The sequence below is a fragment of the Crotalus tigris genome, unplaced genomic scaffold (genome assembly GCF_016545835.1).
Source record: "Crotalus tigris isolate CLP2741 ecotype Arizona unplaced genomic scaffold, ASM1654583v1 scf7180000019309.743544, whole genome shotgun sequence".
NCBI classification, from domain to species: domain Eukaryota; kingdom Metazoa; phylum Chordata; class Lepidosauria; order Squamata; family Viperidae; genus Crotalus; species Crotalus tigris.
The window spans coordinates 581,730-595,000 of record NW_024097480.1 but is presented as its reverse complement, the minus strand read 5'-3'; the positions used below and the strand labels follow the sequence as shown (position 1 = coordinate 595,000).

At 43.4% G+C, this 13,271-nt stretch overlaps 1 protein-coding gene across 1 annotated transcript in view; it reads right to left on the bottom strand.

Moving 5' to 3' along the window:
• Positions 1 to 12,848, bottom strand: part of CHRDL1 (chordin like 1) — a 37,427-nt gene extending 24,579 nt beyond the window's left edge. The window contains exons 1-2 of the mRNA XM_039361601.1: positions 12,716 to 12,848; positions 2,690 to 2,839 (exon numbers count right to left, since the gene is read on the bottom strand). Coding sequence (XP_039217535.1) covers positions 2,690 to 2,795 — 106 coding nt within the window. The 5' untranslated portion in view covers positions 2,796 to 2,839; positions 12,716 to 12,848. The remainder of the gene's footprint in view (positions 1 to 2,689; positions 2,840 to 12,715) is intronic.
• Between the last annotated feature and the right edge of the window lie 423 nt (positions 12,849 to 13,271).

The window sequence follows — 13,271 nt, the reverse complement described above, 5'->3', positions numbered from 1 at the left end:
AGAAGCTGAGTTCCAAGTTTTTTTTAAAAAAACTTAACCAGTGTTAATACTAGCCTAGTTCACATGTTATGCTAAAGCAGACATTAGTCCTTTAACTGACCTGGTTAAGTAGATTGTATGAATGCAACCCTTTGTTTGCCTTGGAACTTGCTCCTGAGAAAACAAACTGGTTTGTGATGAGTTAATGAAAGCTTATATCACACCCAAAGAACCGCTGCAAATTAAACACTTAGCAGTCAACCTGCGCACCCATCATGCACTTCCGTGCTCCACTTCTCAGCTGAGGAGATCCACAACAAGGATATTGCTGGGCTCTTCACATCTGGTCACCCCAATCAACCTTCCACCCCCGTTTAAGAAAAAAGAAGGATCCCAAGGAAGTTTTGGCGGCTTGTGTAAAAAAAATCTGCTTCCATTTTGGGTGAGTGCAGGCTGAATGTTCATACCAACAAAGCAATGAAGTGGAAATGCCAGCCAGAATCCGTTGGCCGTGGCCCTGCTCTTTGCACACCTCAGCCGAGCGAAAAAGCTTATTTGGACCACGTCCCTCTTTTTCCCCTTTGGCTTGTTAGAATTGTTGGAATTAATAAAGATAGAAAATTGTTCTCATTCTCTTCTGGAATTTGGTTCAAAAACATAGAGGGATGCATGAAAAATGGCAAGTGAAAGGGATTCCAATGATAAATATTGCTGCCCTGCTGAAAATCTCCCTGTAATTTTTGGTCTTCCGGTTCTCGTCTTTCAAGAACTACTGTCAGAGACTTGCAAACCATTTTTTTCTGCATTTCTGTCTTTGATGATGTTACGACTTTTCACTCAACTCTAAACTCTTCATTTTATATTTACTCTTTAATTCAGCCAGCCTTCGGTTGGCAGTCACAGAACTAACCAAAACAGACAATCTGACACTTTACTAAGAATTTTAAACATGGAATGAAACCTGGATACATGTAGTTCTTAACTGATATGGAGAGCAATCTATATCCTTCCTTCCTTCCTTCCTTCCTTCCTTCCTTCCTTTCCTTCCTTCTTTCCTTCCTTCCTTCCTTCCTTCCTTCCTTCCTTCCTTCCTTCCTTCCTTCCTTCCTTCCTTCCTTCCTCCCTCCCCCCCCTCCTCCTCCATCTAAATCAAACTTGGCCAATAATAGGTTATCATTGGTACAAGTTCTGGTAGAGGCTGATATACCAGCAGATGTTGGGATAAAGATAGGAAATTATTCTAATTCTCTTCTGGAATTTGGCTCGAAAACATAGGGGAATGCGTGAAAAATGGCAAGGGAAAGCGATTCCAGTGATAAATATTGCTGCCCTGCTGAAAATCTCCCTGCAATTTTTGGTCTTTCAGTTCTCGTCTTTCAAGAACTACCATCATAGACTTGCAAACCGCTCTGTGTCTCTCCACATTCACACAGCCTGTTGTTATCCACTGAGCATATTGGTTTTACATTTAGGGCCTCCAACCCTCAACCTGTTCAGGATCTTCCAAGTAATATAAAGGAGGTCAGAGATCCTTCAGCCAGATCCTCCTTTAATATCATTCCTTGCTGGACAGTCTCTTTTCTCCATCTTTGAATTCAGTGTTGTTCTTGTCCATATCACTTTTTTCTCTTGCTTCAGCATGAACAAAGGTACAGATCAAAAGAGAGAGAACTAGGGAAGTGAACTAAAAGTAGAAAAAATATCTGGATCTCAATTGTCTGGATCCATGTGGGAGCTGGACTACAAAACCTCTAGAAGATATCAAATTGCCATTTCCATTATAGGACTGCATGGTGTCTCTAAAAATCTCCCAAGGGAGGCAGTCTTTACAGTATCTCACACAAGGCCCTTAATTTGGTACATTTGGTACAATTTCAGCCATTATTAAAATATTAACTAATGAAATCAACTGGGTTTGTATTATAATAAACCAAAAATTGACTATATTGTCGGAATGCCAAACCTAAGTTTGTAATAGATTTAAACCTGTTGAGTGAATCCAACTTGGGTTGACATCTGGAAAGCAATCTCATTTTTTTTTTAAAAAAAAAATCCTCTCGACAGATTTTGTAAACAAGACCGATTTTGCATTTATTCCAGAAGTTCACTTTGACCTGAATGGTCTGCACTTGTTATGTTATTAATTATTTTAATTAATACAGGAGTTACTTTTTGCAAAGGAGAAGATTTTCCATGGGAAAAAAAAATCTAACGGTGGAAAATTTTGCAACGAGGAAAAAAAAACCCCAAACGAAATTCAGGACATTTTTTTCATTTCGTTTCAGAACATTTCTTTGGAGAAAATATTCCATCTCACATTGCTGTGGCTGGATGGAGACCAAACATGTTGGGGTCACAGCTCTTTTTGGGTTGGGGACAGTTTTGGACATCTGGAACCAAATCTGCTGCCATTATTCTGCATTAGGCTTGGAGGGAGGGAGACAGGTAAGGTACGCAAAAGCATGCAAATAATCCTTTAATCTTAGTTTGGAGGACGCAGCACTTCCACAGTCATGAACCATGCAGTTTGATTAAAATTCATTTAATTAATGATCATCAGAAGAACCGCTCCTGTGGATTATCACCGCTCTCCAATTAGCTCACAAATCACATGCACACATGTAGGCCCCAAAGGCTTATTCTGGATGCTTTCCCGCAGCCAAGTGTTAATTACAGCTTCCGACAACTGTACAGCCAAAGACTTACTTACATTTTCCTGGTTCTGTTTTGCTTTCCTCCGTGAAAATGAGGCAAAGCAAACAGGCACAAATCAAGCGGACATGTTCCAGATTCCACTTTTTCTTCATGCCGGCCATTGAGGAGAAGATCTTTTGATGTAAAAAAAAAAAGTGGTGCAGTTCTAGGAGAGGAAATATAGTCTTATTTAAAATGGACCCTGCTCTTCAAAGTGAATTCTTGCAAGAGAATTAGGCTCATATTGAGAAATGGGTTCAACCAGGCAAAGGAGACCAAACCGGGTCTGCAGGGATTTTGTTCTGGTGCAGAATACTGAAAGAGGCGCTTTGCACGTTTTTATGTGCTGCAAAGTATTTTGGAATACACAATGAGCACAGTTGCACTTAATGCTCCCCCCCCCCGCGCCTAGGGGACATTGGGGAGAAATTAATTTAATTGGCATTTGAATGGGAGCCTTATCTAATTTTACTTTGAAGCAGTTCCCCCAAAGCAAGCACTGGAAATCTTCAATTCTCTATACGGTATTTGTAATGTAGTTTTCCAAATAACAATTTGTTAAAATGGAAAAAAATCTGAAAACATTAGTATTGGGGGACATGATGAACAAAATGCATCCAAATGGTTTGTAAACGGGGTATATGGACCATGAAGCCACAATATAGCCTGCTGGAGAAATCTGCATCACATGGAACATAAAATAACAGAGTTGGAAGGGACCTTGGAGGTCATCTAGTCCAACCGCCTGTTTGAGCAAGAGATGCTAAACCATTTCAGACAAATGGCCTGCTGGTCTCCCCTTGAAGGCCTCCAGCGATGGGGCACCCATAACTTATGAAGGCAAGCTGTTCCACTGCTTGATTATTCTGTTAGGAAGTTTCTCCTTAATTCCAGATTGCTTCTCTCCTTGATTAGTTTTCATCCATTGTTTCTGGTCTTGCCTTCTGGTGCTTTGGAAAATAAGTCGATCCCCCTCTTCTCTGCGACAGCCCCTCAAATACTGAATGCTGCTATCATGTCACCCCTAGCCCTTCTTTTCATTAGACTAGATATTTCTAGTTCCTGCAACTGTTCTTCATGTGTTTTTAACCTCCAGCCCCTTAATCATCTTTGTTGCTCTTCTCTGCACTCTTTCTGGAATCTCAATACCGCACCACATTTGCTCTGCATTTTTAGAGTAAAATTGTTTCAAATTCAGTGAAACAATTCTGAATGATCTGTTCAGAATGAGACCCGAGAGAAGACGGTCCATTTCATAAAATGCAAGAAAATGAACTGACGTAGCTGTTGGCTACAGTAGCAGATCTGTCAGGTTTCCACCCATTTATAATCTGGTTTAGCATTACACCGTTCTGGAAATTATGCATTTCTTTTTCATGAATTTGTGGCTGGCTGCGTCAAAGAACATGATGGCACCCCAAATGCCATGTACCCAACCAACTAGGTAGACTGGTGGCTGAATCTTAATTCAGCTTTAGAAATTTGGCCAACATCTTCAATTGGACCTACGGAGTCTAGAGCAGCAGTTCTCAAACTTTTTAATGCTGCGACCCCCAACCGGTCGTAAGTCGAGGACTACTCAACTGGTCATAAGTCGAGGACTACTCAACTGGTGCAGCACCGTTTGCAGAATGGGACTTTTGGCGGGCTCAGCAGGGCAGAGACAGCCTGGACAATTCCTATTGGCTTTTGAAAGCAAATAGAATTAGACTATATTCAAGAGAGTCTATTCTATTGGCTTTCAAAAGCCAATAGAATAAAAGGGAGTAGCACAGCTAAGGAAAAAGGGGAAAAAATGGCGGACTGCGTTGTTTGGCGACCCCCGTGAAATGGTCGTTCGACCCCAAATGGGGTCCCGACCCACAGGTTGAGAACCACTGGTCTAGAGCATAATCAGATGATCTCTGTAGATCAGGGGTAGGCAACCTTGGCTCTTTTATGACTCGTGGACTTCACCTCCCAGGAGTTGAAGTCCACGAGTCATAAAAGAGCCAAGGTTGCCTACCCCTGCTGTAGATCTATGCAAGCATCTGCCAGCTCAGTGTTTTGAAATTTGACAACCTTAAGATGTGCATTTCAACTCCTAAAATTTCTCAAAGATGTCCTTGACCATAGTATGTTGTTTTGTTTTGGTTTTTTTGCTTGGTAGATAGTGTAATTAGCCACAATTTAGGACAGGGGTCTTCAAACTTGGCCCCTTTATGCCTTGTGGACTTCAACTCCCAGAATTCCTCAGCCAGGCACGCGTGCCTGGCTGAGGAATTCTGGGAGTTGAAGTCCACAAGTCACAAAAGGGCCAAGTTTGAAGACCCCTGATTTAGAAGATGGGCTTGCTTAATTGGGCTGACTGCAGTGGTAGCCTAGAACAGTGGTTCTCAACCTGTGGGTCAGGACCCCATTTGGGGTCAAATGACCATTTCACGGGGGTCACCAAACCATGCTGTCCGCCATTTTTTATCCCTTTTCCCTAGCTGTCCTACTCCCTCTTATTGGTGGCCACACCCACTTGGGGGTCACCACAACATGGGGAACTGTATTATGGGGTCCCGGCATTAGAAAGGTTGAGAATCACTGGCCTAGAACAATGTGCCAATACATTGTTGTTGTTTTGTTGGGGTTTTCTGGGTTGTGTGTACCTCATCCAAGACTCAGAATTGGTTTTTTTTTTTAAAAAAAAAAAAAAAAAAGGAGAGAGAAAACAGGAGACCTAAAACAATCAGGATTTTTAAAAAATTAATAGGTCCGTAACTACTTGTCTCATCTGGGAAAACAGTTTGAATATTCAGAGTAGCCTTTTAAAAAAAAAAGAGTCATATTTGCTAGATTCAGACTTCATGCCAAGACATAATTTGGAATGTAAAATTGCAATGGCCTGATTTATTCAAAGCACTAAATTGAACGAAAGAAATTCTATTATGGTTTATCTGGATGGGTGAGCTCACCCCAAATCTAAACCATGGTTGGAATTTCATTGCAATTCCAAAGGCAGGAGACAGACAAACACATCTAAGCTGAACACAGAAGCCTTCCTTGTTGAATCTCAGCCTCTACCCGAGTATTATCAACTTAAAGCAAGATGGTTTAAGCAGGGCCACAAGAAGGACAATTGAAAGCTAATGATTTGAGCAAATACATTTTTTAAAGAGCAATGTAGCCACATATGCTTTGTTTTGGAGTGTCAGAGGCATCTTTTCATTCCAAAAGGAAGGGTAGCTTGAGGTCAAAAATGTTGTGAGAAACCACATTGCCAGGACACACAGCTGTGACTTGGTTCCTTTTTTTAATTTGAAGTTTACCTCTTTCAATAAAGCACCATAATTAATTTTTAATAGGCAACATGCATTCTCTTTCCTGCCCTTGCTGGGGAAACATATTTTTCAATTTCTCGGTCTGTTGTTATAACTATTTTGCCCTTTTCAATTCATATTCTCTTTCCTTGAAGATCCGCTAAAATCCAGGCTAAGCATCTGCTTTAAAAAAAAAAAAAAAAGGGAGGGGGGACTGAAAGGCCTAAAGAGCAGAGGTGGCGCAGCAGTTAGAGTGCAGTACTGCAGGCCACTTTAGTTGACTGTGTTCAGCAGGTCAGCGGTTCAAATCTCACCAGCTCAAGGTTGACTCAGCCTTCCATCCTTCCGGGGTAGGTAAAATGAGGACCCAGATTGTTGGGGGCAATGTAAATACATATATATATATATATATACATTGCTTACTGGTGTACACCGCTTAGAGAGTGCTTGCACTTAAAGCGGTATATAAGTCTCATAAATAAATAAATAAATAAAAAACAGCAAAATCAGGAGGGCATAATGGGAAAAGCCCCATACTTTGAAGTGTGTCCTTGTACAAAGACTTCCCATTGCCTTTCTCATCCAAGAAGCTTCTTCAATTCTTTTTATTTTTCAATGTATTATTTTATCATGGAAAATAAAATACAAAACAGTAAAGCAAGCAAGCAAAATAAAACGAAACAAAAGCATACATTCAACCCTAACAATAAAAAGAAGAAGAAAAAAATAGCGTACAAAAAAAGAGAGGAAAAAGTGGTGAATTAAATTTAACATTTAACAGGTAGGATGGCTGGGTGCTGATATACAAATATATCTATAAATATATACATGTGTGTGTGTAGATAGATAGATAGATAGATAGATAGATAGATAGATAGATAGATAGATAGATAGATAGATAGATAGATAGATGATAGATAGATAGATAGATATGAAGAAAGAAGAAAAAGTCAAAAGGTTGAGCTAAACATTACACTAATCTCCAAATCCCTCTGTTAACCATCTGTTATTATATTTAGGACATAGAAAATCCACAAGCAGTTTCCAATCTCTTCTAAAGCTGTCCAGTCCAATATCTCCCATCAAAGCAGTTAATTTCACTGTCTCTGCCAATTCAGTCAATTTCAAAATATATTCATCAACAGTCGGCATCTCTTTTTCTTTCCAATGTTTGGAAGAAGAACTATAGAAGAACTGAAGAAGATTCTTGGATGAGAAGCGAAACATTTTCAAGGAAAAAAAAACAAAAAAAGGCAAGTCCACTTGCCTTTTGGAAAAGGCACTTCTGGGACATCCGTGACCTGCATGATAGAGAATTCCCACAGACATTTCCCATATCCTTGTAATGCTGAAGGATTCCCTGTAACCCCAATCGACTGTCACCTCTCCCTTCTCAGTTGCTGTTTGGGCACTCATTCCATACAAGGACAGAAAGAGATTGTACAAAAGAATCAACAGCCAGGGGGACTGGAGGCTAAAACATATAAGGAACGGCTGCTGGAATTGGGTATGCCCAGTTTAATGAAGAGAAGGATGAGGGGTGACCTGATAGTAGCGTTCCAATATCCCAGGGGCTGCCACAAAGAAGAGGCAGTCAAGCTGTTCTCCAAAGCATCTGAAGGCAGGACAAGAAGCAACGGATGGAAATTAAACAAGGAGAGAAGCAACCTAGAACTAAGGAGAAACTTCCTGACAGTTAGAACAATTAATCAGTGGAACAACCTGCCTCCAGGAGCGGTGAATGCTCCAACACTGGAGGTTTTTAAGAAGAGACTGGACAGCCATTTGTCCGAAATGGTATAGGGTTTCCTGCCTAAGCAGGGGGTTGGACTAGATGACCTCCAAGGTCCCTTCCAGCTCTATTTGGATTGATCAATCGATTGATTGATGGATTAAAATGGTAGGATTTCCTGCCTGAGCAGGGGGTTGAACTGATGACTTCCAAGGTCCCTTCCAACATCATCATCATCATCATTATCATCATCATCATCATCATCATCATTATTATTATTATTATCCCTTTCTTTACTACATTGACTGTATAAACCTGGGCTTCTCACCTCAGCAACTTTAAAATGCATGGACTTCAATTCCCAGATTTCCCCAACCAGCATGAGGAGAGTAGATGAACTAGTGAGGTGTGGTGGGGAAGATGATGGACTAAGAGTAGGAAGACCTACCTTCTCATTCTTTCTCAGTCACAGAGGCTTATGGGGGACTTAGGGCCACCTCCTCTTTCAGTTCAAGAATCAGAGTGGTGTAATGTGGAAATTTCTGGATTAGGAATAGGAAACAACTGATGGGCCCCGGATTCTCAGCCACAGAAACTTCTTGGGGGACTTTGGGCCAAGGTTTCCTTCTCAGCTCAAGACTCAAAGAAGATTTTGGACCAAGGCTGCTGATTGGTCTCTCTTTTTAGAACTCTAGTCCAGGGCTTATCAATCTTTTCACCCATTGTACCACTTTTAGGATATGGCAGCATCCAAGGACCACCAGTCGCCTAGCAAGGGGTCAAAAACTTGATGACCAAAAAAAAAAAAAAAAGAAAGAAAGAAAAGGAAAAAAGTGATAAAGTGATAAAGTACAGGTAGTCCTTGACTTACAACAGTTCGCTTAGTGACTGTTTGAAGGTACAATGGCAGTGAAAAAAGTGCCCCCCAACCCACAGCCGAGCAAGACACCTGCCTGCCCGCCCGGTGGTGCTCTTCCTCCTGTCTGAGGTTTTCATTGTTGTGAGCATTTCTGTTGAGGATTGGCAGTGGGGGTGGGGTGGGGGGCTGTTTGGTTTTTATTCCCCCCATCTGCTGGGTGGTTGCAGCAGGTTTTGGTCACTTCACATGACCCTGGGACACTGTGACTGTCATAAATAAATATGAATCAGTTGCCAAGTATCTGAATGTAAATCACAAGACCCTGGAGATGTTGCAACATTCCAGCTGATCAGCGCTTCTTCTGGGCTCAGTGGAAGCGCCAGGATCAGCGCCAAGCTCCAGCTGGATCCTTGAGCTGATCCTGCTGCTTCTGCTGAGCCCTGACAGCCCTGCAGCTCCTGCCATCTCTCGCTCAGGCTTGTGCGGTGCTGCCACCGGTTCAGCTCATTCCCCTCCCCCACTACCACTTTTCTAGGATGGTTGCGTACCATCTGCCAGGTGCCAATGTACCACAGGTGGTACCCATACCACTGGTTGAAACCCCTGATCTAGAAAAGTCTGGAAATAAGCTCAGGGTGTTTGGCGCAAGCTCAGCTCTTCCTTCTAGGGCTGATAGAAAAGTTCATCTGAGCGGACATCACAAAGAAAGCTTTTCTTCACCACCTTAAGATTTTAATGTGCAGATCAGAATCGTCTCCTAAACTGTGGTTTTTATAAGCCCGTCAGCCATCATCTTCTTGCAAACAAAAGGATTCAAGAAAACTTTTAACCTTTGCAGCCCAAAATCAGTGGGAGCCATGGTGCCGCAGTGGTTAAAATGTCATATTGCAGGCTAATTCTGCAGACTGCCAGCAGTTCGATTTCACTGGCTCAAGGCTGACTCAGCCTTTCATCCTTTCAAGGTTGGTAAAAGAAAGACCCAGATTGCTGGGGGCAACCGGCTGACTCTGTAAAGCACTTAAAGCAGTGGTTCTCAACCTGTGGGTCGGGACCCCATTTGGGGTCGAATGACCATTTCACGGGGGTCGCCAAGCAAGGCTGTCCGCCATTTTTCCCCCCTTTTCTTTGGCCACACCCCTGGCACCCGGTAATGTATAAGTGGTTGGGGGTCACCACAACATGGGGAACTGTATTATGGGGTCGCGGCATTAAAAAGGTTGAGAACCACTGACTTAAAGAGTTTTGTAAAAGCACTGTGAAGCGGTATATAAGTGCTATTGCTAAGTGCTATTTGGATTTGGCTGCAAAAGCTATGCAGAAGTGAGTCTTATTTGATCTGAAAATGGGTTGTATGTGCATGAACAGGGAAGGCAGAAAATATTCTTGCTAAATAGTCTTCTTAAGCCACTTAAATATTCCTTGTGGCTGGGGGTTCATGTCCTATATTCCAATCAACTTTCTCAGAAAAAAAACCAGCCTCATTTGTAACCAGAAAGAGCCTGAACAAAAATGAGGCAAACATTTGGAGGTCCTCTATTCATTGAGTGCAGTGGTGGGATTTAGCCGGTACACACCACTTCAGCAGAAAAAAAATGAAAAAAATGAAAAAAATAAGCAAAATATTGATTGGCAATATGCTTGCAATATCATGACTTCAGTATGTTTTGGCCAAACGTTGGAACTGAACAGTGTAAAACCTAATCTGCTATAAAAAAACATGCCGAACCACAGATAATGTTCACACCCGGTGCTAAACCGTAATATGCCTTATTTTTTGTTCTGATGTGGTTTGTGAACCCAACCACTCTGGTCTGGTTAAATTAGGGTTTTTTTTAACACGTAGGTCAAACCATCACATGTGGCTTAGCCAACAAATCAGGGTTAATGAAGTTATGATTTTACGTGGCATGAAGCCCAGAGAAACTCAAGTCTCATTTTTTTAAATGAAAGGATTTATCATGGGAAAAGCATTTGTAGGATGGACTCACAATTTTTTTTGCCACATCTGTGCGTCTCTATTGTACTAGGAGGCTGAGATTCTTTCTCTCTCTAGCATATTTTGGCCCCTCAGAAAAATATGCAAGAGATACAAATATTTTTTTTTAAAAAAATAATAATAGTAAATTCCAATATGAAAGAGATTACCAACAACTTCACCCAAAGGAATGTGAAATTGTGCAGAACCTTACTGACAGCAACGGTGATTCTCGTACACGTGTCTACCCTGGAGTCCAGTTTGCTCACACTGGGGTGTGCACAAGATCGCATTTTACACTTTCCATCCTGTTTTGGACAGCCTTGTTACAGGCAGTCCTTGACTTAAGACCACAACAGAGCCCAAAATTTCTGTTGTTAAGTGAGACATTCTTAAGTGGGTTTTGCCCCATTTTATGACCTTACTTGCCACTTTTATTAAATGAATCACTGCAGGTGATAAGTTAGTATCAATAGCAATAGCACTTAGTCTTATATAACGCTTCATAGTGTTTTACAGCCCTCTGTAAGCAGTTTACAGAGTCAACATATTTGCCCCCAACACTCTGGGTCCTCATTTTACCAACCTCCGAAGGATAGAAAGCTGAGTCAACCTTGAGCTGGTCAGAATTGAACTCCTGGCAGTGAGCAGAATTAGTCTGCAATACTGCATTCTAACCACTGTACCACCAGGACTCTTAGTAACCTGGTTGTTAAGTGAATCTGGCTTCCCCATTGACTTTGCTTGCAAAAGGGGATCACATGAGCCTCCGGACGATGCAGCCGTCATAAATATGAACCAGTTGTCAGGCATCTGAATTTTGGTTGCATGATTCTGGGGATGCTGCAAAGGTCATAACTGTGAAAAATGGTCATGACACTTTTTTCAGTGCCGTTGTAAATTTGAACGGTCACTAAATGAATTGTCATAAGTTGAGGACCACCCATAGGCTCAAAATCAGGCATATGCTAGCCCCTTTTCTGACTAACAAACTTGATCAAAAGACATCTGCTTCGGTCAGCTTGCAGCCTTTTAATAAAATGTGTTAGCTGGGAAACAAAAATGCTACTAGCCACCTGATTTTTTGAAAACAGTCCTAAGCACACATACCCAGCAGTGAACCTAAGGAGACTCACTAGATGTTAATTAGAACAAACAGGCAGGAGATTGTGTACTCATTCGTGAGAGGAGCTAAGCTAAAGTCACCCAAAAAAGAACATATTTTGGTTGAGTGCAATGTGCAAATCTATTGCATGCCGAGTCTGGGGTCACAAAAAGGACTGGGTTACTAACTCCAGTAACTACAAATTTCCTCATCCCAGGCCCCAATCCTTTTGTACCTGAGTGGAGAACAGTGGCACGAAGTATGGCTTACCGGGTCCTGGGATTCTACCCAGCTGATTTTACCACCCCATGATTAGGGGGAATGAATCCAGTCTTTCAAAAATAATTTCTAATTCAAAGCTTCTTTAAGCTGAAAGTTCTCCCTGGAACGCATGGATTCATATTCATTCTCTCTCTCTCTCTCTCTCTCTCTCTCTCTCTCTCTCCTCTCTCTCTCCCTCTCCCTCTCCCTCTCTCCCTCTCTCCCTCCCTCTCCCTCTCTCCTTCTCCTGTCAAGTTGGGGAGCTAATTTTCTGCAATTTTCTCTGTCTACCTTAGTTGTGTTCATTGGTGAGAGAAAGAAAAGACGAATAGGGAGAGAGAGAGAGAGGGAGGGAGGGAGGGAGGGAGGGAGGAAAGGAAGGAAGGAAGGAAGAAAGAAAGGAAGATCTCCCCACTCTTAGTCCATCTTAGTCCACCTTAGTCCACCTTCCTACCACACCTCACAATTTCATCTCTAACCTCCCCGTGCTGGCTGGGGAATTGAGCCATGAAGTAAGGAGAGAGAGAGAGAGAGAGAGAGAGAGAGAGAGAGAGAGAGAGAGAGAGAGAGAGAAAGAACAGAGGAAGGAAGGAAACAGAGAAAGAAAAGAAGGATGGAGAGAGAGAGAGAGAGAAAGAAAAAAGAAGACTGGGCAGAAGAAGGGAGGGAAGGAAGGAAAGAGAAAGCGGGAGAGAAAGAAAAAGGAAGGAAAGGAAAAGAAGAGCCAAGAAAAGGCATTCCCAAGAAAGCAGAGAGGCTGGAAAGAAGCAAGCGGGCGAGAAGCCAAACGAAAGCCAGAGGCAGAAGACGAGGCTGCGCTCACCTCCGCAGGCGACGCCGAGCGGCGCGACTCTCTCCGGCCGGCCGGTGCGCTGGGCCCCCCCGCCTCCCTGCGCCTCTTCCTCCGCGCCCTTCCCGGAGAGCCCAGGCGAAGAGCTGGCGCGGCTCCGGCTGCCTCTCGCCTCTCCTCCGCCAGGCGGGCGCGCTCGAGCACAGCTGCAGGTCCTCCGGGACCGTCGCGCACTCCTCCTCCTCCTCCTCTTCCTCGCCCTCGGGGGGCAGATATAACGGCGCAGAGGCGCCCCCGCCCCTTTCCCAGAAGAAACGCGGTGCTGGGGGGGCTTTCAGCCCCGGCTGGAGTTTCCAGAGTGGGAGGAGGAGGGACACCTGCGCCAGCCGCCGCTGCGCTCAGACGGCCCGGCTCCTCCCAGCCCGGGGAAGGCCGCTCTGCCGGCGCGCCCCTCTGCACTGCGCGCGTTCTCCCGCGACGCTTCCCGGAGTGGCTGCGGTGCTGCCTTCCGCGTACCTGCCCACCCCGAGCCGTCGAGTTTCACCTGTCTCTGGAGGCCCCGCCCCCTGAGGCAAGGGAGCGTGGCTCC